At 52.8% G+C, this 24,496-nt stretch overlaps 1 protein-coding gene and 1 long non-coding RNA gene across 6 annotated transcripts; one reads left to right on the top strand and one right to left on the bottom strand.

Annotated features, from left to right (window-relative positions):
• Positions 1-805: 805 nt before the first annotated feature.
• On the bottom strand, positions 806-1,754 carry LOC125717644 (uncharacterized). Of its 2 annotated transcripts, none has more exons than XR_007384578.1 (2): positions 1,561-1,754; positions 806-923 (listed from the first exon to the last, which is right to left on the bottom strand). It is a non-coding gene; the product is annotated as an uncharacterized LOC125717644 (long non-coding RNA). The 2 variants fall into 2 exon arrangements; XR_007384576.1 differs by lacking the exon at positions 1,561-1,754 and adding an exon at positions 1,395-1,542.
• Positions 922-24,359, top strand: LOC125717643 (histone acetyltransferase p300-like). 4 transcript variants are annotated; one of them, XM_048990793.1, is made up of 31 exons: positions 922-1,273; positions 3,977-4,587; positions 4,819-4,995; positions 5,137-5,470; positions 5,810-5,923; positions 6,228-6,467; positions 6,587-6,692; positions 6,819-6,953; positions 7,294-7,411; positions 7,490-7,673; positions 8,495-8,569; positions 8,817-8,902; positions 9,017-9,142; positions 9,256-9,744; positions 10,091-10,303; positions 10,645-10,822; positions 11,079-11,197; positions 13,611-13,850; positions 13,982-14,070; positions 15,174-15,254; positions 15,830-15,886; positions 16,049-16,126; positions 16,233-16,300; positions 17,053-17,203; positions 17,300-17,446; positions 17,561-17,674; positions 17,834-17,999; positions 18,165-18,332; positions 18,599-18,760; positions 19,854-20,135; positions 20,246-24,359. In XM_048990793.1, exons 1-31 carry the CDS (start codon positions 1,186-1,188, stop codon positions 23,006-23,008), a joined length of 7,959 nt encoding a protein of 2,652 aa, XP_048846750.1. In that variant the 5' UTR covers positions 922-1,185; the 3' UTR covers positions 23,009-24,359. The 4 variants fall into 4 exon arrangements, with proteins under 4 accessions (XP_048846750.1, XP_048846748.1, XP_048846749.1 ...); XM_048990791.1 differs by having other exon boundaries at positions 9,253-9,744; XM_048990792.1 differs by having other exon boundaries at positions 6,584-6,692.
• The last annotated feature ends 137 nt before the right edge of the window (positions 24,360-24,496 follow it).

The raw sequence follows: 24,496 nt of genomic DNA, 5'->3' as shown, positions 1-24,496 counted from the left end.
ACTATTGTATTATGAACACGCATTAGAATTTTATTTCACCCTCTTACGGTGTGGTGATATTAGTTTCTACAGTATTGAAATCGACAGTTTTTTTTAACTTATATGTACTTAAATATACGTACTTCTATCGAACGGTGGATCGAGAGATGCTGAATGGTTAAGAACCATCCTCGCAAGGTATCGCCTAGTTGATGTGGTTGGCAAATTTGCGGTTCAAAATCTGACGCCTGTCCCATGCTTTTATTTTTCAATGAAGAAATTTGACATCGAAGTACTTTTTCTGCATTTAAGCTCGCTGCTGTGCCTTCAGACAGCGGTTTTGAGGAACTGAACCGAAAAGTCGGCCGCTTTCATGCGCAAGGTAGCCGACTGATGAACGGAAAGGAAGCGTCGGACAGAAACTGGGTTTCTGAACTCCTGTTTTAAGAATAAATACGATAAAACATGAAATAGGCAATTAGTGAAAGGGAACCAGCTACTGCATTATTTTGGTGGTTGTTCCTCCCCTTGTGCGGACATTTTTTCTCCTTTTTTCCCAACAAAAAAAATAATGCTTCTGCTGGGATCAGGATGTACTGACTGCAATGGCATCCCAGTCGAAATCCACAGTTTGTCCGCCCCGGGACTCATTCGTATTGTTGTATGAGGCGAAGCCCTCCAAGTAGCAGCCGGGGTTCGGTCGGGTCGCGGTCCGTCGCTCTCGTCTCGCCGCCTGCTGCCACGACTCCGCGGCACGGCTCGTTCGGATTGAAAGCTCGGTGTGGCCGCCGACGATGGCGGAGAAAGCGGACGCGGCCGCGGAGGACAGGTCCCGGGACAGCTTCGCCGTCGCCGAAGAGGCTACATGAGTTAGTGCAGGGCCCGCCGGCTCGTCTCTCTCCACTCACCGACTCCACCTTCCCCCCTCCTCGACTTGCCGAAATCTATAAAGGAACAAGAAAGAAAAAAAATCGACAGCAAAGGGGGGAGGCTGATACGCCGAGGCTGAAATAGAGGGGAGCCCTGGGAAGAGGAGTGTATTTAAAATTCATATACACAAGACGGCCCCCTCCGCATCGGCCCGAAAAAGGAGGGGGGGAAAGTCGCGGACGTTCGAAAAGAACGGACACTGGTCGACGGAAAGGAGAATAACGCGTTTTATTTCTGGATAACGAGCTTATATTTTTGATTCGTGGAGAAAAAAATATGGCCGATAATGGTCTGGACTCCGGCCCGCCTTCAGCCAAGAGGCCTAAACTCTCTTCGCCGGCACTTTCTGCCAGTGATGGAAATGGTAAATATCAATAATTCACTTATTGACATGCTTCGTCGTCGCCGTACATTTTTATTTTAAGTTTTAGCAGTGTTGCGTTTGTTTGACTTAGACAGATGTAATGTGCTAGCAGTGTAATTACCTTCCTCTGCTCTTCTGCAGTCGTGGGGAAGTCAGCTAGCTACTGTTTGTATTTCTGCTGAAGATGTGTTAAATATCTCCGATTTCATATAATCTGATTTAATACGAAGCATTTTAAGTCGTGAAGCGTCGCTTGTGTCGAACAAGACGAATGTATGTTTGCAGACCTGAATTCAGGCCGTGTTAGCCAGTTAGCTCGGTATCTGCAGAGCGCTTCGGGCTCTGGATGCCGGAATTCGTCCACTTTGGAAACACGACAAATCACCGGGGAAAGTTGGTAGATAGACGTCTTATGGAGCATCCGAAGGAAAGTGAGAGAGGGAGTCGGTCATTTAAAGCGGTGCAAACTTCGATCTTTGTGTCTCAGTACCGGTCAGCTGGATGCACCTGGTCTGTGGAAGTCAATAGCCGGGTGTGAGAGATCTTTATTTTCCGATCCCCTGTAAATGCAATAGGTGCTTAGGAGGAATGCGATGCCGCCCCCCTCTGCCTGGCTGTCCACATACATACGGTATTCTTCTCCCGGCTTTGCTTCCTTGCAGCCTTTCCGGTACCGCATATCCCGGTTTCCGAGGCCTGTGGGTTCTGATCCATGGAGTCCCGGACATTTCCATTGTACCGTGACCCTTTTGTTTGTCCGCAGTCGGCAGCTTCTCGCATCATCTGGAAAAGAGACCCATACAGGTCAAATCCAGTCTGCCGGGCGACGAGATACCTACCTGATCAATTCAGGCATTTAAAAAGAATTGGTTGATGGACTCCGTGAAGACAAGAAACTTCTTGTAGAGTCGGGGAAACTCATCACTTTGCCATTTTGTCTGCTCGTCTAAGGCTCGCTGCTTGCTGGACAAAAGGTTGTTTGTCTGTCTTAATAGTACTGTTTTGTTTAATGGCAAGTGTACGATACGTTACTAATACAGGAATGATCAGAGATTACAGCTGTGTCATTTTTGCTTATGTCTCGATGTCTTACAGATTCATGGCAGTAGTGCCTTTCACACTCGCTTATTACATCTGACATGCAAAACGTTAATACCAGGTCTCGGTCTGTAATTTATAAGATGGATCCTTGCCTACACCATTGTTGACAAAGTGCTGTGGCCGTGAAGGAAACTTCGGGGTTGCCACTATAGCTGTGCACAGACGACAGCCTAAAACGAGGATTTTACTAGCGTCAATAATATAGATGTTACTGTGGCCTGCTGCACCTGTCAGATTAATTAATTTCAATACCCCTGTTTACACAGCAAAACTTTGTGTTAAACTCTGTGGTGCCACTAATAACGTTAATTTAATGTCTGGAAAGATTAGAAACTTTGTGCCTATAATTTATGTATTGAGCATATTAAATCAGGATGGGTTCTTTAACAGTTGTGAATGTAAACGACCTCAATCTTGCAGACGGCTGCTGCAATAATCCTGGTGATGTTCAGATCTTAAGGCCATAATGAGGGTGAGACTTATTTGACTCTTGGATTGGGGGCTATAGCGCAGTGGGTGGGTATCTCAATCGTTTGTGCCTGTGTTACCATTCTTATGTAGAAATGATTTGCAGGCACGTGAGCATAGCGTATGATGTTTTGAGTAGTATTTGTGAGTAAATGCTTAATAAAGGATTGATTTTTTTTCCTTGTGTATTTGCCTGTATTGTAACCTAGTATGTGGATGCTGTTCTGTTAAGCTGAAATGAGTATGTATCCCACTAAAGACTATATTAATGTACCCCAGCCTTAATTTAATCTATTAATTGATTTTGATTGTGATTAGTTGGGTTGTTGCCTAAGCAGTTTGTGCCACCCATGTATTTGATGTGTGGCAGCAATGTCGCTAGGGTAAGTCGTGCGTTTTCTGTCAAGGTTTTGTTCCCTGGCAAAGCGTGACGGCTAACGCTTCTCACTAAATCCTGGTCGGGCCATCTTAAAACAGCGGCACGGTCAGGGTGGCAGGGGGGCATGCTGGTGTGCTCACTGCACCCTCAGGCAGGTGGCGGCGGTGGCCTTGTGGCACATCTTGTTAGTGTTTAGTGTATGTGGAAGCATGCTTGTGAGGTTCTAATTTGGTAAAGGATGTGTTTGGTCACATGCATGGTCTGTCTTCTTGTGTCTTTACACCCAGCAGTATGGTATCTGTTGGGTGCTCTGGCGTGAGTGCTGTAGGTAGAGAGGAAGTGCTGGCATGCCCTGGGTTAAGGGACACTTGGGGGGCCGAGGGGGAGGGTAGATCACTGAGGGCCAGGGGCTTTGGGTATATGTGTGGGGATTTTTGTCTTTCTGTAGCTTTTGTTTGTTTTTGTTTTTCCCCCAGATTTTGTTTGCAATGTACAAATGTGCTGCTGCTCGTCTGACCTCGAGCTGCTGTTGTGCCACCTCATACAAAGTCGTTGGTTTGGGTAGACCTCCATGTCCTGTTTTTTAAAATACGTAATTCTGTTCCCACCCAGCAGGAGTTGATTCTATAGCTAGTCAGAGCCCTCACATCCAAATGCCAGAAGCCCGACGGCTGACATGACTGTACGTGATGGCGGCGTCTGCCGTCAGCTCTCCTCTCACTGACACTTGTTTCCCCCCATTTCTCTCCCGGCAGACTTCAGCTCACTGTTTGACCTGGAGCATGACCTCCCCGACGAGCTCATCAGCTCAGAGCTGGGCTTGCCCAATGGTGGAGATCTGGGCCAGCTGCACACTGGCGTGGGTGGGGGTCCCCATGGGGTGCAGGACGCAGCAGCCAAGCACAAGCAGCTGTCGGAGCTCCTGCGCTCCAGCGGGCCACCCGCACCTCCCTCTGGCCAGCAGGTGGCGGGGACGAGCCCGGGAGGGGGTGCGATGGGGCTCCTGAGTGGCATGAACGCTTCCCCGGGACCGGCCGGCATGGGCGGCCCACCTCAGCAGCCCTCCCCTCAGCATGCATCCATGATGCACCCAGCTGGGATGGGCGGGACCGGCATGATCAGAGGCATGGCCGGAGTCCCGAAGGGGAATGGACAGCAGCAGGCACCCACATCGCAGCAGCAAGGCATGATAGGTGGACAGGTCATGAATGGATCCCCCAGGATGGGCTACCCAAACATGACTCTGGGGAACAGCATGCTGCCCGACACCTTACAACAACAGCAGCAGCAAATGCAGGGTGGCCAGCAGCTCGGAGCAGCAGGGCAGGCTGGACTGAGGGGGCAGCAGCCTGGAGCAGTAAACAAGGTACCCCTCGGCCCCGCCTGCACGCATGAATCTATAGGCAGGGAAAGCAGCCTCCAACCCTTGATAAGATTCGTATTGTCATGTGGTGGGTTGAAAATTGTGATGAAGGGCTTTCCGGAGCCACTGCTACTCCATTTCTCATTATCTATCTATAGCCCCCCCCAGTGTTTTATGTCTCTGTTACACTACAGGTAGTTTAAAAGTCAGTGTTTTTGGCCATTTTTTCCCCAGATGGGCATGATGGGTAATCCAGGCCCCTATGGCAACCCTTACGGTCAGCCAGCGGGGCAAGGTCTGGGTGGCACCGGACTGGGCACACAGCTCCAGAACAAGACCGGTTTGCCCAGCAGCCTCGGCCAGTTTAACCTGGATAAGAAGACTCCACCGATGCAGGGCATGGCTGGTATGGTGAGTGTCCGTCGACCTATGAGAGGAGCTCCTCTGCCATGTTTGGGGCTGCTCTGTGTGTAAGTTTTGGTGGCTGTGTTTTCCATTTTAGCCCCTCAACAAAAAAAGTGACCCCCCCCCTTTAATATCTTGTCTGTACAGGCCTCCCAGCAGCCACCAGCAGGGGTGGCAGGACCCGTAGCAGGAACGGCGGCAGCAGCTGCAGGGGCAACCGGCATGATGTCCAGTGCACCGGGTGGCCTTGGCACCGTGGCGACGCCCCCTGGCGCTGCGGGGGCCCCGCCACCCCCCACGGCCGACCCAGAGAAGCGCAAGCTGATCCAGCAGCAGCTGGTTCTCCTGCTGCATGCCCACAAGTGCCAGCGGCGCGAGCAGGCCAATGGGGAGGTTCGGCCGTGCTCCCTGCCTCACTGCCGCACTATGAAGAACGTGCTGAACCACATGACCCACTGCCAGGCCGGCAAGTCCTGCCAGGGTGAGTGCAGGGGGGAGAGTGCGCCCTCTATGCCTATCTCTGGTCATCAACTTTGACCTTTCTTATGTACAGCTTTCATGCCACAAGCATGAAGCTCAACAAGTAGAGGATTGTGCTAACAATGCACAGGTTGTGGGTTTGAATCCCAAGGACCACATAAAATTGTAACCTGTGCTTCTGCTGTAGATCACTTAATGGTCAGATAAATGAGTATATGTGTCCTTTGTTTATCCTTGCGGGAAGTTTAACACACACGATTAAATTTGCCCTCTTATTTACGATATCCCCGGCGAGGCCTGTCTCAGTCACCGTAAAACGGTCTCTCTGTTCGACCCACAGTGGCGCACTGCGCCTCGTCAAGACAGATCATCTCGCACTGGAAGAACTGCACGCGGCACGACTGCCCCGTTTGCCTGCCGCTGAAGAACGCCGGGGACAAGAGGAACCAGCAGAGTGAGTCTGCCACCACCACCCCCTGCGCGAGAGGGGGAGGGGCCTGTGCGCTTGGCTGTCTGACGCTGAAATATAGATGAAAACAAATAAATACTTCAGCGGTTTTTGACATCACACCCTTTTTTGGGTCTCGGGTGACGCGGCCCGTGGTACACATGAGGCCACCTGAAATGGGAGGGTCACGCGGGAGGTGCCGCTTCCATGTCGCGCGCTAAAGCTGCACAGTAATTACAGCCAGGCCATTAAATGCCTCTCCTCAGGGTGGGTGTGGCCTAAATTGACAGCTTCCTTCTGATCCGCACAGCGCTGCTGGGCTCCGCCGGAGTGGGCTTGGCCAGTGCCCTGGGAACCGTGCCGGGAGGCCAGCCCAGCGCACCCAGCCTGAACCCGCCCAGCCAGATCGACCCCAGCTCCATCGAGAGGGCTTACGCCGCCTTGGGCCTCACATACCAGGGTGCCCAGATGCCCGCCCAGGCTCCCCAGACACAGCTGTCCGCTCAGGGCCTGCAGGGGCAGCCAGGGATGCGGCCCCTGGGGGGCATGGGTGAGTAAGGGGCTACCGGCAGGGAGCCCTGGGGATGGGAGGGGCTGTAATGCCAAGCTCAGAAGGGGGGGGGGGGGCTGGATTTTTATTTAATTTCTTCTCTCTCTCCCCACCAGCAGGAGGGAGCCCCATGGGTGTCAATGGAGGCGTCGGGGTCCAGTCGGCCAGCCAGCAATCCAGCCTGCTGCAGGACTCCATGCTCCATGGTGGCATGAACGCGCAGAGGTGCGTCATGGAAAGTCTCCCGCCGTCCAGGCACAGCACCACCCCAATGTGATGTTAATCTCCTGATGTTAACTATAATTATTCATGTCAATTATATTCCCCCGTTCCTTTACTACCCCCTCCCAGTCTAATGAATGATACCGCCGGGGTGGGCGTCTTGGGCTCCATGCCCACAGCGGCTCCCCCGTCCGCGTCAGGCATGAGGAAGAGCTGGCATGAGGACATCACACAGGACCTGCGCAACCACCTGGTGCACAAACTGTAAGTCCCTCGCTCTGGCCCTAACGCCGCGGAGATGCCAGCGGCCATGACCTTAAAAACGATGCTCGCAGTGAACTTGTATCTCTTCAGGAAGTAGCATTTTACAGTGACAACAGTAGATCAACATAAGTCCAGGTTCAGAAAATAAAATTGTTTATAGTCTAGGTATAAATGCGGAAGCTCCAGCTGATGTGGGGGCAGGTGAGGAAGCCGTTTCCTTTGATGGGATAGAGGGGTAAAAATCCTGATCTAGCACCGCTGCTCTCCATGCGTACTCTGCATGTTGATAGCATTCCCACCGTTTCACATGATTCCATCCATCTGTTTCTGCCCTGAGCAGGGTGCAGGCCATCTTCCCCACACCCGACCCAGCTGCACTCAAGGACCGGCGAATGGAGAACCTAGTGGCCTACGCCCGCAAGGTGGAGGGTGACATGTACGAGTCGGCCAACAGCAGGGTGCGTACCCTTTCTCCACCTGTCCTCTCACGCCAGCGGCACCGATGTGTAACAACGTCTCTCTGCTGCCCCTCGCAGGCCGAGTACTACCATCTCCTGGCGGAGAAGATCTATAAGATCCAGAAGGAGCTGGAAGAGAAGCGGCGAACCCGGCTGCAGAAGCAGGGCATGCTGCCCACACAGCCTGGCATGCCGCCTTCCGGCCTGGGCCAGGGTCCCCCTGGACTGGGGCAGCCCCCCATGCCACCCGGCCAGCCGCCCAGTGAGTTCACTCGATCTCTCCATGGGGTTATTGGATTTTAGCGTCATCCAGTCTCAGCTCTGACTGTGTGTCATAATCTCAATGCGTGAGTCGTTTTCGATGACAGATGCCATGAGAAAGTTACCTGCCTGACTGCATTGTGCCAGTTTGGTATAGGGATAATGGTATGGGGTTGTTTTTCAGGGGCTGGGCCCCTTAGTTCCAGTGAAGGGAAGTCTTAATGCTTCAGCATACCAGGATATATTGGATAATTCTATGCTTCCAACCTTGTGGGAACAGTTTGAGGAAGGAGGGCCATTTTATGTTACAGCATGACTGGTCCATGTTTGGTAAAGGTATGTTTGATGTGGAAGAACTTGACTGGCCAACACAGATCCCTGATCTCAACCCCATCGAGCACCTTTGAAATGAACTAGAATGGAATGTGTGAACCAGGCTTTCGCATCCAACATCAGTGCCTGACCTCACAAATGCTCTTCTGGATGAATGGGCAAAAATGCCCACAGACCAAATCCAAAATCTTGTGGAAAACCTTCCCAGAAAAGAGGCAGCTGTTATAGCTGCAAAGGGGAGACCAGCTCCATATTGATGCCTATGGATTTACAATGGGATGTAATAAAAGTTCCTGTGGGTATAATAGCCAGGTGTCCCAGTACTTTTGTCCATGTAGTGAAGCCCTTAGGTACATTAGTTGCATGGAATGGAGACTAATAATGACCATGAAATGGCTGCAGGTCCATGTAGAGGATTCTCTTACAATGGCAGTGGTGTAAGCAGCCACATTGCGAATATCCATCCTGACTGAGTTGTCTCTTTTGCAGACGGACCTCATTCTGATCCCTCTCTTGTCCGGTCCCCAGTGACCAACCAGATGAACCGGATGCAGAACCCTTCTGGTGGGCACCCAAACCCCACTCTCAGGCTGAGACACTCATATGCACTCTCTCTTGTTTTACCTTGTTAAGTCTGACATCCTTCTGGGATGCTTAGCCGATAAGCTTAGCTCCGTTGGGCAAAACAGCCTGACCTTTCCTAAGAGCCTGAGGTCCTCAGTATGTATGTGTAAGGCCTACACCCTTTCTGTGGCTGATCGTGTTTGTGTGTACACTCCTGCCCTCGCACTAAACAATTTCTTCTCATCAGGTATGGGCCAGTTCAGCCAGATGGGAATGCAGCCCATGGCCCAGAGGTCCACGCCGCCTCTGCAGATGGGCCTCCCCCTCGGCCAGGTCTGTGCTCCGTCCCTGCTGTCTGTGAGCAGTCGACCGTGAGGCAGGGAGAGCAGTAATGGAGGCACCATTCTCGGTTCAGTTTTGTGTTTAACTCGAGTGTCTCTCATTTAGGTGGGTATGGGAAGCCCAAGAATGGGCCAGCCAAATGTGAACCAGCTCCAGAACCAGTACCTGCCCCCCAATCAGTGTCCCGGATCAGGACCTGGACTCGGGCCCGGCTCGGCTGGCATGGCACAGGTTAGAGACTCCGGCCCCCCCATATGAAACGCAGATGTGCTATTACTTGAGCCATTTTATTAGGAGCATTTATTATCACTAATTTATTTACTTTGCACCTCCCCCCCCAGCAGTCTCCGATGGCCACACCCCCACCGCTTCCTGTAAGCAGTCCACTCCCCCAGACAGGACCAGTGGGGGGTGGGGCCCTGGTGGGGCCCATGGGATCTGGCGGCCCTGGTGGAGGCCCTCCCCCTGGCCTGCCTCCCCCCTCAGCCCAAGCCAGCAGCTCTCACCCGCACTGCCCCCCCCAGCTGCGGCAGAACTCGCCGTCCCCTGCCCGTAGTCTGACTCCCACCCCCCACCACACGCCGCCGGCGCTGGCGAGCTCGCAGACGCCCCAGCCGCAGACCCCCACGCCACCCCAGCTGGCTCCTCTGCCCCCCCAGCAGCAGTTAGCTCAGGCCATGGGCCCAGGGATGGGCTCGGACAAACCCGCTCAATTGCTGCAGCAGCAGCAGCAACAGATGGCAGGAAGTGCCCCTGGTGGGGCCCAGCCGGGGCTGACTTCCTCGGTGTCCACCCCGACTGCCCCCCTGCCACCCCAACTGCCACGCACTCCGGTGAGTCTGCGCTTACCTGCTGCTTCCCCTAAACAACTCCCCACCTTCCACAAACCAGGACTCAGATTTATGCCTCATTTTATTCACGACGACTTATAATAAAAATAGAGCAGAAGATGAAAAATATACCAGTCTTATGTACTAAAGAACTCGTATTAAATAAATGGAAAGTGCAAATTTACATACTGACTTCCGTCGCCTTTTTGCATTACAAAGTTTACAGAAACGCCATCATATATTTTTTGTCCCGATTTAAGTCAGTTTTTACGCAAGTCGAGAGCTGTGTCCACTTGGGCTTTTCTCATTTGTCCCCCACGTGCCCTAACCTGCCTCTCCGCTCCTCCAGCTGTCTCAAAGATCATCCCTGACTGCTGATGGTCAGGTCTCCACGCCTGCATCTGTTAGTAGTACCGATGCTGGCTCTCAGCATGCCCCGCCTGACCCCAAGATGGAAGTCAAGCAGCCGGACGAGGAGGATGAGGACGAGGGCGCGGACGGGAAAGCCTCAGGGAAGATGGCCGCGATGCACGCTGACATGAAGGCCGAGGAGAAGCCTGATGTGAGAGAGCAAGTGGGCGAGAGGGAGTGCTCTAGCAGGAAGGCCAGTGTGGTCGCCACATGGCTATAGTCTTACTAGGCTGTGTCACCTTGCCACTCCCTCTGAGCTGATCTGATGATTTTATCAGTTATGAAGGAATTTCAAATTCAATTCATGTTTACCACCAAGTAACAGTTGTGAGATGAGCAAGATTACTTTGTAGCACATGGCGTTTTGAATAGATAGATCTACGGGGAGGTGGTGCTGATCCCATTTGCTTGAGTTGAGCTGAACAGCATTGATGAGTCTGTGTTTGTCTGTTCACTTCTCATCCGTGTCTTTTTAATTCCATCTCCCTTCAGCTTAAAAAGGAAGAAGCGGCAGGTGATCGGTGCAAAGTGGAGCCCATGGACACTGTGCTGGGGCCGGGGCTTGAGGACAGGAAGCCAGATGTGAAAGTGGAGCCCAAAGAGGAAGAGGAGGGGTCAGGCTCGGCCGGTCCTCTGAGCTCTCCGCCCAGCGCTCAGAGCAAGAGGAAAAGTAAGGCGGCCACGCCGACTCGTCCTGCACTTTCCCTCTGTGAGGTATTGGGGCATAAACACCGTAAGCTGGTATAAGTGTGGTGGCAGAATTAGCGGCAGATTCGGTTTGTCTGTCACCTTTCTAGCGCAGTTTCCTGTGAGCCCTGTGGCAGCCTGTGTTGTTTGGCGAGTTCTCTGGTTTGACCCTGCCCCCCGGCGGTTAGCCGCGTGAGTCTGTGCCCAACGCGCTGACCTCGCCCTCTCCCCCATGGCAGTCTTCAAGCCAGAGGAACTGCGGCAGGCTCTCATGCCCACCCTGGAGGCTCTGTACCGGCAGGATCCCGAGTCGCTGCCCTTCCGACAGCCGGTGGACCCCCAGTTACTGGGAATACCCGTACGTATTCGAACTAGTAACCGAACTAACCTGGTAAGGGACTGCGCTGGCTTCCATTTTTGCCTCCACTTAGATGCCCCCCTTTCCCCCCCACCACCTGTAGTTCTTTTCTCATCACGCCTGCTTTTCCTCCTGGCCCTGGCTGTCCTCTCCTTTTCATGACCGTTTGTGTGAGTGTGTGTGTGAGTGGATCTCTGATACCGTGTGGGAGTGTGTGTGTGGGTTAGGTTTATATTAAATTGTGGGGAACAAAGCCCCCCGCAATGTAGTAAGAACCAAAAAGTAAAAATACCAAAAGTCTTTTTGTCTGCTTACTTATGGTTAAAGTTAGGGCTTGGTAGGGGTTAAGAGTGTCATGTGATTTGAGTTATCCCCATAGAAATGAATGGAGAGTCCCCACAAAGATATAATCACAAATCTGTGTGTGTGTGTTTACACGTCTACGGCATGGGAGGCTGTCTCGAGGCGCGAGGGAATCTAAAGCGTCTGTACGTCTGTCTGTGTGTGAGCTCATGCTTGCTTCTCTCCGGCTCCCTTCATTTTATCTTCTTCCTAAAATTCTTCAAATAAAATGAAGCAACACCAGAAAGTTTCCGAAGTCTAAAAGAAAGTCACTTCAGTTATCGAACTCGTTGGGGGGAGGCAGAGGGAGGGCAGAGGCTCATTAATCAGCATGAAATGGAGTAGTATAGCCAGCGATGCCGCTTGGGGACGCCTCCCTTAAAAATGAGCTCCCCGTCTGTCTGCTGCCCATCTAAAGCTTCTAGTTGCCTGGATACGCAGAGCCTTCCCCCCCCCCCCTCCCCTTTCCGGGTGACACCGCCTGCCGTTTCCCGGGGGTCAGCTTGGCACGCCGACCTCTATACCTTCTCTCTCATGCCCTGCTCTGTCAGACAGATGGTGCTTTACGGAGCAGTAATTGGGCCCCAGCGAGTTGGAAAGGGCCCAGTTCAGGGCCTGCAGGTTCGAGGGCGCTGGGTGGACGTGCCCGTTTACGCCCCGCAGACAGTTCCGGGGGCATTTTGACATCATCTCCTCTTGCTTCATTTCCATTTGAACTATTTCCATTCGCCGCATGCTTCGAAGCACATTTGATGCTTTGAAGCGTTGAGATTCTGATGATGAGCTTCGGGGGCTAGTGGAGCATCTCCGCGGCCTCCGGCTCTGTGCCGGACGTGGTTGGGCCTGGGGTCAAATGGGGGAGTGTGCCTCAGCCAAACAAATGTGCAGGACCACCTTTCGCACACTCTTTGCCGTCAGAAGCCTGTTCTGACTCGTCCGCGACATAATGACCTTGTTCTGGATGCCAGCTCATGTGCAGTAACGGTACCTGTCAGCACGCTAGGCGGGTGAATACTCCATCGTGCACTTTGACCCATATGCAGGTGATGCAGGCCGCAAACGGCTCCGATTGTGTGAGAGGTGGTCTGGTCTGTAGGGGGTGACTCAGATAAGGTTCGGCGCTGCATTGAAGCGGTCCGTCCCCAAAACGTGAATCTTAATGGCCCCCCCTTTTCTGTACTGCTACCTGCAGGCAGACATGTTGTTATTTTAAGATTTTTTTTCCCCAGTATTTATTTATACTGTCGTGGGGTCACACTTCTCCGTCTGGTCCAGCTTGCAGTGCCGGTCGTCCCAGTGTCGTGTTCCTGCCAGTATTAGCCTGTCCTCACTGTACAGTTCACTGCGGATACCCCCCTCTGCAATTCACACGGATATGTCACGTATATCTACTCCGTGTTTACGAATGACTAGCGGGAACGCTCCCGTAACGTCACGACCGTTACGTTCACATAATGTGCAGGAACACGTGCGCTAGGGCAGCCAGACTGGATGCTGGATGCTGGCTGCTCGCCCGTCAGTTCCCATGACGACCCTGCCACCGAAGGCATCTCTATGGCTTGTTTCTGCTCGCTCCTGGGCGCTTGGCTTTTAAACGTGCTGCCTGTTTTGCTGCCCGTTGCCTGGCGCTGTCAGCGTGCGTTACCATGTCCGCTGATTTCGCTCCGTCTCGCCTCAACTCTGCACTCGGTCAGTAGTAATAAAGTGGGAGGGGACTGATGACCTGTTTCATGGTCACGGGGTGAAAATGTGTCTGTTGGCCTTGAGGGATGTCCTCAGGTGGTAGCAGCAATACTTGAATTCGAAACCCAGCTGGATAAAAAGGTGCAAAGTTCAGACAAGGACGGAGAACGTTTTTCTGTGTGTGTGTGTGAAGCTCTTGGCGGTTCTTATTGCTGATGATCATTCTCTTCCTCTTCTCAATGTTCTACTTCGACGATGACAATGATGACAACACTGACCTCTGCTGCCAACTTCCTCCTTCATTCTACTGTGGGCCAAACCCGCGATGCCTCAAACTCCTTCCACCTCACCCCCACCCCCTTTCTGAACCACCTTGGGGAAATCCCAGGACTACTTTGACATTGTGAAGAACCCAATGGACCTGTCCACCATCAAGCGTAAGCTGGACACAGGCCAATACCAGGAGCCCTGGCAGTACGTGGACGACATCTGGCTCATGTTCAACAACGCCTGGCTCTACAACCGCAAGACCTCGCGTGTCTACAAGTATTGCTCCAAGCTGGCCGAGGTCTTCGAGCAGGAGATCGACCCGGTCATGCAGAGCCTGGGTTACTGCTGCGGCAGAAAGGTACGTGTCAGAAAGAGAGGGTCCCAAAATTGATGTGTCAAAGCGCGTTGTATGATTGGCTGTTCTTTGCCAACTGTCCGCCAACTTGGCCATTAACTACCCATTTTTTTTTGCCTGTTGCCGTGGCGCAGCTGGAGTTCTCCCCCCAGACCCTGTGTTGCTACGGTAAACAGCTGTGCACCATTCCCCGTGACGCTGCGTACTTCAGCTACCAGAACAGGTGAGGCCCTGCCGGGCACTCCCGCGGAATCCTACCCCAGGCCGGCGTGGGCGGTGCCCCCCGTCCACAGAGTAGATTCTGTACAGAATTCGAGAACGGAGGCGGCCGTCTTATGACTTAATGGCGGCGTTTGTGTCCCTCGCCTTTAAGCACGGGCGACGCACACGTGTCAGCGGTCCCGTGTACAGGCCTGCATGCGGCGCACACGCCAATGTGTATGTGTCGGTTTGGCCGCCCCATGTTGGTCTGAATGGGGAGTTTTATGTCATTGCTTATGAACACCATGGCATTTATAAAGGGGCTCCTTTTTGCAAAACTGTAAGAGTTTGCTGGTATAATTGGCTTTGGATGTTGGGTTGTGCCTCTCGGGCGGCTTGTGCTCGCCTCATGGACTTGATGTCCGGGGGCAGTGGGGGCTTCCCAGCGTAGTGTGTAGGTGCGAGTGGCTTGCCTGAGCAGTCCAAATGGGGCTCTTCTGTCCCGCAGTGCATTCCATTTTTAAACTGCCAGGTGCCAAAAAGGGCCCTCTTTAAAATGAGCTGACAAGTCGATGTAAATCCTTTGTTAATGTGTCCCTCATTTGTGCATAATGACCCCCCCCCTCCCCACCTCCTGTTACTGCTTAGCTGTGATGTTTTTGCCCATTGACTTGTCTGGAAGCTAATATGCGCTTTGCCTTGGCTTTTCTGCTCTCTGTTTATCTCGGATGTTGTCGTGTCCTCCTCCCTCCCCTTGCCATCCCATTCACTTTGTCCTCGTCTTGTCTGTAACGTTTTATTTTTCACTTATTTTAATACTCATTGTACCCTTCTCCCGACTCCCCCTCTCCCTTTCTCTCTTTTTTTAACGCTTGTGATGTCTGCATTGGCCTGCTTTGCTGTGACCAATCATCCACTCCGAAATTTTACACACACACAAAACAAATCCTGCATCATGATTGGCTGCCCCGACGACGATCGACCCTGCCCTCTGCTCTTCCCGCGTGCCCGCTCCCCTTGGCCTGCCCTGCCCTGATTGGTGGCTGCTCCTTGATGCCCTCTCTGTGATTGGCTGTACTGTGGCGAACGGTATAGTTCACCAAAATATGGGCTTCTTGCTGACAGGTACCACTTCTGTGAGAAGTGTTTCAACGAAATCCAGGGGGAGAGCGTGTCCCTGGGGGACGACCCCTCTCAGCCACAGACGTGAGTATCTACAACTCCATCTCTCATCTCCATCTCATCTCCTGACATGTTTCTGCAGGATGTTCTTGACCATTCAGTACTGCTGGAGTGATTCTTCAGGATGTTGCTGTTTTAGTGTTTCTGTACAATGGCCGTTCTCACACTGACAACTTTTTCTCTCCCCTTTATCCTCCGTTTTCTCTTTCTCTGTTGCTCTCCCACTTTTTCCCCTCTTTTTTTTCTCCCTATGTTTCTGCTTCCTTCAGTTGGTCTTTTGCTTTAACCTGCCCAGTATTCTGGTTTTTAACTAGAAGGCCATTTTAAACTTGCGGACTCCTGTGTGCCCGGTTGTGTGAATAATAGGGCAGACTGTTTGAAAGTAACTGGATTTGTTTAAATGTATAAATGCTGTTGTATTGAATCTTTAGTTCTTGAAATGAGTGTTTTTAGTCTAATGTAGCTTAGCATCCCCTGGAAATCCCAGTTAGATTACTACCAGTAAATTAGCCCCAAGGCTACCATGAGGGCCAGTGTGAAGTGAGCCCATGACCGGTGCTGACGGCCCATGTGGGCACGCTCTCCCTTCTCATTTCCAGATCCATCAACAAAGACCAGTTCGAGAGGAAGAAGAATGACACGCTGGACCCTGAGCTGTAAGCGCTTTTCCGATTTGCCCTAACCGGAGTCTCCCATTAGTGTGAATTTGCACTGTCTGAAGGCCTGTCAGTAGCCCGATCGCACGGTCCACACCGCATGCTCGATGGTGGGCAGCCTCTCCATGCTTTTGGACTCACTCCAGGCTCGTCTCTTCACAGGCTTGTTGAGTGCATCGACTGTGGTCGTAAAATGCACCAGATCTGCGTCCTTCATAACGAGACCATTTGGCCAACAGGGTGAGCTGATATTTCCTTGCAGATCCCCAAGCCCCACTTCCTGGTGTCCTTTTTTTTCTTCTTTCTGCCATTACGCTCAAGGCCTGCCTCCCTCTCCCCCCCTCAGCTTCGTGTGTGATAGGTGCCTGAAGAAGTCCAATAAAACACGCAAGGAGAACAAATATGCAGCTAAAAGTGAGTGGGGGGCGTCCTGGTAGCTTTTTACTCCGTTTAGTTGGGTACTTTAAACCCTTGAAGACACATTTGATCTCGTCCACCTTACTGAAGCTCCTGTGCTCCTGCTGAAGAACTCAGTCTGTAGGGTGCATGTTTATTTGTGAAACTTTTAGCTTGGAGGTTGAGTTCTTGAGTTTGGTTTAAGATGTACAGCACTGAGCAAAAGTCAAAGGCAGCCAAATAAAATTTCTAAATGATCGTCATGTTGGTGTAAAACTGATTATGCCTGTCAAAGTGTGTTAGCTTAGCCGTTTCAGAACTTCTAAAATCACCTCAGCATTTGCAGCAATCGTCCAAAACACCCACATATTTTTTGACTCGAACACTAGCGCATCTTGTCTGGCTGGTCAATATCTCATTATCTCATCATATTAACTGAATTAATGTAATTAAAGTCAGTTGTGGGAGAAAGTTAACAAATACAGGGAATGCTTGAGGTGCATCAGGTTTGGGAACGGAAGCGGTGTCCATCTAGCCATCCAGCGAGATATCAGTAATTTATTGGAGAACAGAAGAAATAGTTTTTATTGTTACTCTTAATTTGCATATGTTCTAATGCTTTTTTAAAAGAAGTGCACATGCTACCCAGAAAAATAGCTTTTACTGCCTAAGACTTTAGCACAGTGTTGTATATTGACCTCGGGATGTAGCCCTGACCTCTTGTGCCCCCCTCCCCCATCCACTTTCCCCTTCCATTCTGGCTTCATCAGGGCTGCCCCAGACAAAGCTCGGAAACTTCCTAGAAACGCGTGTCAACGAGTACCTCAGGAGGCAGAACCATCCGGAATCAGGCGAGGTCACCATCCGCGTAGTCCACGTGTCCGACAAGGTGGTGGAAGTCAAACCGGGCATGAAGGCCAGGTCGGGACAGAGTCTCTCTAACCACCTTTTCTTGTCGAGCGACTGGCACGATGCACATTCTTGACTGCATGTCATTGGTACTGTTCCCCCACGTAGGTTCGTGGACAGCGGCGAGATGGCGGAGTCATTCCCTTACAGAACCAAGGCGCTGTTTGCCTTTGAGGACATCGACGGCGCTGACGTCTGCTTCTTCGGCATGCATGTGCAGGAGTATGGGTCCGACTGCCCGCCACCCAACCAGAGGTCAGGAGAAATTCACTTGCTGTCACATCTGTTTTTGTCATCCCTGTGTTTAGCTCAGTACCTTGCTCGTCGCAGTCGCGTATTCCCCATTAATTGGAACCATCTTCCCTTCAGGCGTGTGTATATCTCCTACCTGGACAGTGTACACTTCTTCCAGCCACGACACCTGCGCACAGGCGTCTACCACGAGATCCTCATCGGGTACCTGGAGTACGTCAAAAAGCTGGGGTACGATATCCTCACTGCTCCCCTTGTTGCCGTGGTACCTCGCACTGTGGATTTCACTGGTCGCCGTCATACATGATTGAGGCAGCCTGCTGTGATGTCAATGCTCGAATGATGGTGGTTTGGGTCTTAATCCGCCTCCTCCTGCCAACTCTGTCCCAGGTACACAACTGGGCACATCTGGGCCTGTCCTCCCAGTGAGGGGGATGATTACATCTTCCACTGCCACCCAATGGACCAGAAGATCCCCAAACCCAAGCGTCTGCAGGAGTGGTACAAGAAGATGCTGGACAAGGCTGTGTCTGAGCGCATTGTGCATGACTACAAGGTGCGCTGGGCCAGAGCGACTTTTGGTGTTTATTCTGAGCGGGTAGCAGGATATGATGGATGCCATTCATGGACTCACCTCAAGTTTTGGGTTCTTGGCCATACTACATGTGCTGTTTATCTTGATGGTCAGTGTTAATGAAATGTTCCTTCTGCGCATCCTTAGGACATCTTCAAGCAAGCAACAGAAGATCGCTTAACCAGTGCCAAGGAGCTGCCTTACTTTGAGGGCGACTTCTGGCCTAACGTGCTGGAGGAGAGCATCAAGGAGCTGGAGCAGGAAGAGGAGGAGCGGAAGAGGGAGGAGAACAGTACCTCCAGCGAGAGCATCGACGTGAGTCTCATGGGTGTTTGTCCCGAGAAGGGGCTCCACTGTAGCAAGTCCTCCCTTCCTAATTGGAGAACTGGCCAATTAAGCAAATTTTTTATTGATGGAAGCTGGCAAAGGCAGTTTCAGTGCTACAGTTAAACAGGCCCCTAATGAGCCTGGTTCCAAGGCATCTTTGTAATATATAGCATCTTGGACATTGCTTATTAGCTTCTTGTAGGTGTCAGGTGACCGCGCCAACATTGTCTCCATGCCTCCCCCCACCGCTGCAGGCTACTAAGGGCGACAGCAAAAATGCCAAGAAAAAGAACAGTAAGAAGACGAGCAAGAACAAGAGCAGCCTGAGCCGAGCCAACAAGAAGAAGCCAGGGATGCCCAACGTGTCCAACGACCTGTCACAGAAGCTCTACGCCACCATGGAGAAGCACAAGGAGGTATGCGAGTGTTCCGCTCGTCTGTCTCATCAGCAGGGAATGGATGGATGGATGAATGAACGAATGACATTAAAAATTGAACTTGGATCCAGGTGTAGTTACTCCGTGCTTCCTCATGAGGGGATCGATCCCCGAAAGCCCTCCATCCTGTGAGCGCTGTACCTGCCGCCTTTTGGTTTGAAGGGAGCAGTCTTCACAGACTTCAGTTCCAGATGGCTTTGGAGGCTCGATTTCCTGCTCTCTAATTGCCTGAGACTTATTTGCATGCATGCCAGAGTATATTTTTATTTATTTGTTGGCAGCATCTTCCTGACAGTAGATAAACACGTAATTCTTTACTGTGGAATAGACGACGTTCACATTGCTTACTCGTCAGCTGTTAACTCTCCACTTGTTTCCTGTCTCTACTCCGGGAGTTTTTTCGTCTCTCCCGCTTAACATCTCTGAAGTCGCCAAACTGTTTCAGTTTGTGTCCATGTTAAATGGCTGGATGATCCTAATTAAAATGTCCCTTAGGTCAGAGTCCTGAGTAACTGTGTCCCACAGATCACAGGGTTGTGTTCAGAGGAATTTCATCCTGAGAAATTTTGATTATGGGAGTTGAACTGTGTGTGTGTTTCACATGATGGTGAGCCAGCATCTACCAGCCACAGGAGCTAGATAAGTGGACAGATTTATCCTCTATAGCTGAAGTTGACCTGTGTATGGCAGATGGGCTTATTTTGAGCCTTTGGAGTGACAAAGCCGTCTATTCCGGTGCCTTGTGGCATCTTGTCAGCGAGACCATGGTGGGCTTGAGGGATTTATCGAATCTGCAGGCCAAGGGGAGGGACAGCAAATGGTTTCATAACATTAGTCTTTTTCTAAAATGCTGTACTTGTCTTTGCAAACAAGCTTGACAAGACATTTTAAAGGCATAGCAGGCGTAAGTGCTTATTGGGGCAAAAAAGGGGAGGATGGTGTTGAAAAAGATCTCAGCCCCCCAAGCATGAGGTGATGGGCGGAAGAATGGAGGAATCCTAGCTTTTGGCTGACTGGGACATTAGTGCGGTGTTGTGTGGATTCATGCTCTCTCCCTCCCTCCCGTCGTAAGGTGTTCTTCGTGATTCGGCTGATCGCTGGGCCCGCCGCAAACTCCCTGCCGCTCATCGCGGACCCGGACCCGCTGATGGCGTGCGACCTGATGGACGGCCGCGACGCCTTCCTGACGCTGGCGCGCGACAAGCACCTGGAGTTCTCCTCACTGCGGCGTTCCAAGTGGAGCACCATGTGCATGCTGGTGGAACTCCACAACCAGAGCCAGGACCGCTTCGTCTACACCTGTAACGAGTGCAAGCATCACGTGGAGACGCGCTTCCACTGCACCGTCTGCGAGGTGCGCTGGCGAGGGGTGTCTGGGGGCCGTGATTTCTCTGATAGAGGTGGCTTTCTGGTTGCTCAAGTTTATGAACGAGATCATTTGCTCATTTCCTCCTTTCCCTGCAGGACTATGACCTGTGCATCAGCTGCTACAACACCAAGGGCCACGAACACAAGATGGAGAAGCTGGGCCTGGGCCTGGATGATGAGAGCAACAGCCAGGCTGCCGCAGCTACGCAGAGTCCCGGCGACTCGCGGCGCCTGAGCATCCAGCGCTGCATCCAGTCGCTGGTGCACGCCTGCCAGTGCCGCAACGCCAACTGCTCGCTACCATCCTGCCAGAAGATGAAGCGTGTGGTGCAACACACCAAAGGCTGCAAGCGCAAGACCAACGGCGGCTGCCCCATCTGCAAGCAACTGATCGCACTCTGCTGCTACCACGCAAAGCACTGCCAGGAAAACAAGTGCCCCGTGCCCTTTTGCCTCAACATCAAGCAAAAGCTACGCCAGCAACAGATCCAGCACCGGCTGCAGCAGGCGCAGATGCTGCGCCGGCGCATGGCCAGCATGCAGCGCACCGGCCAGCCCACAGGGGGCAGCGGAGCAGGAGGTCTGCCTTCCCCAGGGAACAGCAACTGTACCACCGCGCCTAGTACACCCACGTCGGTTGGGGCCCAGCCTCCGACGCCACAAACACCCACCCAACCCAGTGTGCAGTCTGTGCCCCCGCCCGGGGCGGGTGGGGGTGGCCCCCCACCGCACCACCTGCAGCAGATGCCTGCTGGCGGCTTGATGAACTCGCCGCAGCAGCAGCAACAGCAGATGATGCCCCAGGTGCCGCCACCGCAGCAACCGCAGCCGCAGCCTCCCCAGGCCCAGCAACTCCAGCACCCTAACAGCCTGCCACCCTATGTGCCCCGCCATCCATTCTCCTCCCCACAGTCCCAGGGAAAGCCGGGGCTGGGTCCGGCCACTCCACCCCAGCAGCAGCAACAGCCGCAGTCCCTGCAGCCCAACCCTGGGCAGCCACCCATGGCCCCGCAGCAGCAGCCGCCGCCACCTTCGTCGGGCCCACCTCCAGCGGCCGTCGAGATCGCCATGAAAATCCAACGAGTAGCCGAGACCCAGCGCAAGATGGCCCAGGCGCAGATCCTGAAGAGACAGGCACCCAACCTGATGCCTCCTCACCCCCACCACCAGCCCCCACAGCCCCAGGCCCCCATAGGCATGGGCCACCCCGGCGCCGGTATGGTTGGTGCCCCTGGCCTGTCCCCGCAGGCCGCCAGGGCCCACATGGAGCAGCAGCAGCAGCCGAACCCCCAGCAAGGAATGATGGTGCCGGTGGGCATGCAGCAACCTCTGCCGCAGGGTAACCCTCAGAATCAGCTCCCGCCGCAAATGCCCCTCCCACAGCAAGGTGCCCCCCAGCTCCAGCCGCCCCAGCAGCAACCACAGCAGCAGCCTTGGGGAAACCCATCCATGCAGATCCAGTCAAGGCCTGGCATGATGAGCCAGGCCAGTCACCCAGCCATGATGGCGGCCCAGCAGCAGCAGCCCGGCCAGGGGCCTGTAATGGGTGTCCCGGCCGGAGGCGGTGGGTTGGCGGGTGGCGGCAGCCTCCCTCAGGCTGCCCTGCAGGAGCTACTGCGTGCCCTTCGCTCGCCCAGTTCGCCGCTGCAGCAGCAGCAAGTGCTGGAGATCCTGCGCGCCAACCCGCAACTCATGGCTGCCTTCATCAAGCAGCGTGCTTCCCGCTATAAGGGCGGGGCCCCAGGAGGGGGCGGTGGCATTGCTGCGGTCCCAGGTGCCATGGGTCCCTCTGCTGTCAACGTGAATGCCGGTGCTTCGGCCGCAGGCATGCACATGGGCCAAGGTATGGGGATGCCCCCTATGGGTCCGCTCCAGCAACAGCAGCAGCCGCAGCAACAGCAGCAGCAAGCTGGCCTGCAGGGCCAAGCTGCCAACATGGCCAATATGAACCCCCAGTTCAGAGAGCTGCTGATACGGAGACACCAGCTCCAGCAGCAGCAGCAACAACAACAACAACAGCAGCAGCAGCAGCAGATGGGCGCCCACGGCCAGTTCCAGCAGCCACAGCCGCCCCAGCAGCAGGCATACCTGGGGCAGCAGCCCGGCCAGCCTCAGCCTGGGGGGCCGCAGCCCGGTCAGCCGCAGCAGGCCTACCCGGGCCCCGCGCTCCAGCAGCGGCTCCAGTCACATCAGCACCACCTGCAGATGCAGCAGCAGCAGAATGCCATGTTGCAGGGGGGCGACGGTGGGGGTGGAGGCCCCCCCCTCCAGCAGCCGCAGCAGCCCCCGCCCCCTCAGGGCGGACCCCAGGCCACGTCCTCCCAGCCCATGCCCATGCTTCCACAGGCCCTGCACCAGCGGCTCCTGCAACAGCAGCAGCAACACTTGGGCGGCGGCTCCCCGGCCCAGCATGGCAGCCCCATGAGCCCCCAGCAGAACCCCATGTCGCAATCGCCCCACCCGCACCTGCAGGGGGCGCCCCTAACGGCTGCCTCCTCGCTGAGCAGCCAGGTGCGCTCGCCCCAACTGTCACCACGTCCGCAGTCGCAGCCACCGCGCTCAAGCCCCTCGCCCCGCATGCAACCCCAGCCCTCCCCCCACCACATCTCCCCTCAGACCCAGACAGGGTCCCCGCATCAGGGCCACCTGCCCCAGCACCACCCAGCCATGGGAGTCCCTCAGCCCCTGGCCCAGCAACAGCAGCAGCAAGGCCCCATGGACCCAGGGCCCTTCGGCAGCGACCCGAACGCTATGCTGTCTCAGCTTAGCAGCATGGGGGCCCTGCATGGGCCCGGAGCCACAGAGCTAATGGGCGGCAGCAGTCAGGACGTTAATCACAGTACCTTAGACATGATGTAGCATCGCAAGTGCATCACAAACCGGGGGCAGTGTTAGGATTTTTATCATTATTATTGTTATTATTATTATTATTAACATTATTTAATATTTTTCCAGTACAATAAAAATGAACTGAACTTCCTATGGGAGACTCTACAATAAGGCAATGAATGAATAAAAATTTAATGAATGGTAAGTTATTGCTGTTAATATATATATTTTTTTTTGCTAATTGTGTACAAAATGGGGGATAATTTTGTCTGTCTCCTGCAGAGAATAAGACACAGGTAATATTTTTTGGGGTGGGGAGGGAAAATTTGCCTTTTTAAAGAAATATTTTTAAGATTTTAAAAGTGGTGGAGAATTAATGAACAAAATGGTTAAATGCAAGGATTTTTTTTATTGTAAATTTTCCTCCATAAATCAGTCTCTGTTTTTGGTTTTGCAGATTGATGTGGGATTATTATTATTATTATTATTATTATTATTATTATTATTAATCAATCCAAACATTGCATCATATCTTCCTTTAAAGTTTGGGTTTGTTTTATTTATTTTAGTTTTTTTGACGGTTTAATGGTATAATGGTGTACTTTGAGACTGCTACATTGAGAGTATATTTTTGTTAACTGTCTGAATGGATGATCATCCTGCTTTTCCTTTTTTATGCTGGTCCGAGGTTAAGGTTTGGTGCACGGTGTAAGCGGCCAATTTCCTTTGGTTTTGGTTTTTAATTTTGTTTTCCGTTCCTTCATACCGTGTCGGACGGGCCGAGCCATTAAACATCAGTGTTCTGCTGGGGCGCCCCCTTCACCCAGCCCCCCCCAATCCCCCATGACTGTGGGTTAGCTCCCTGCATTGAGACACATTTATCAAAAGAGGTGGGGGCACAGAGGAAGCATTTACTGTACCTGTGTCTGGAGTGGATTATTATGGTAGGTAATGGGGGGGATTTGTTCATGGGTGTGTGGGGGGGGGGTCAATCTGGAGACCTTTAAATTCTGCCAGGAGGATTTTCAGTAAGGGTGTACTAGAAGGCGGAGCTTCTGCGTTCCATGGACTGTACTGAAGAAAAAGGAGGACGGACGAGGAGGAACCAGGAGGTGCAGGAGGAGGAAAAGGAATATGTCAGACTAACCCTTTCTCCTCGGCGTCAGACCCTTGCTGCTTCCTCTGGGCTGAGACCCTATGCACTCCAAAAACGCTGACGCTCCACTGCGCCCCCTTCAGGAGGCCACGGCCTGCCTGCCTTCCTTACAGCCCCTCTTTGTGCTCAGAACTTTGGGATTTTAATTTAATATTTTTTACTGTACAAAGTAAAACTGTGGACTTAAGTACTTTTTTTAAATAAAATTGAAAGTTTAAAAAAAAAGTTGTACAGGTTTTTATGAGCACTACCGAATGTTCAGATTGATTAAAGATATTGATTTCTTTAACACCCCTCCCCCCCCCCCCCAAATAAAAAAGTGTCTTGTGACATCACAGAAATGAAGAAAGAATGAGGAATGG

Source organism: Brienomyrus brachyistius, chromosome 22 (genome assembly GCF_023856365.1).
Source record: "Brienomyrus brachyistius isolate T26 chromosome 22, BBRACH_0.4, whole genome shotgun sequence".
Classification (NCBI taxonomy): Eukaryota; Metazoa; Chordata; class Actinopteri; order Osteoglossiformes; family Mormyridae; genus Brienomyrus; species Brienomyrus brachyistius.
Note: the sequence above shows the minus strand (reverse complement) of the source record. Positions and strands in the feature narration are given on the sequence as shown.

Bases quoted from the DNA above. Each gene is read 5' to 3' on its own strand.
- LOC125717643 (XM_048990790.1), top strand. From the start codon at position 1,186: ATGGCCGATAATGGTCTGGACTCCGGCCCGCCTTCAGCCAAGAGGCCT. The intron at 9,745-10,090 runs GTGAGTCTGCGC...CCGCTCCTCCAG, and splicing joins CCCAACTGCCACGCACTCCG to CTGTCTCAAAGATCATCCCT. The intron at 18,333-18,598 runs GTGAGTCTCATG...CCACCGCTGCAG, and splicing joins CCTCCAGCGAGAGCATCGAC to GCTACTAAGGGCGACAGCAA.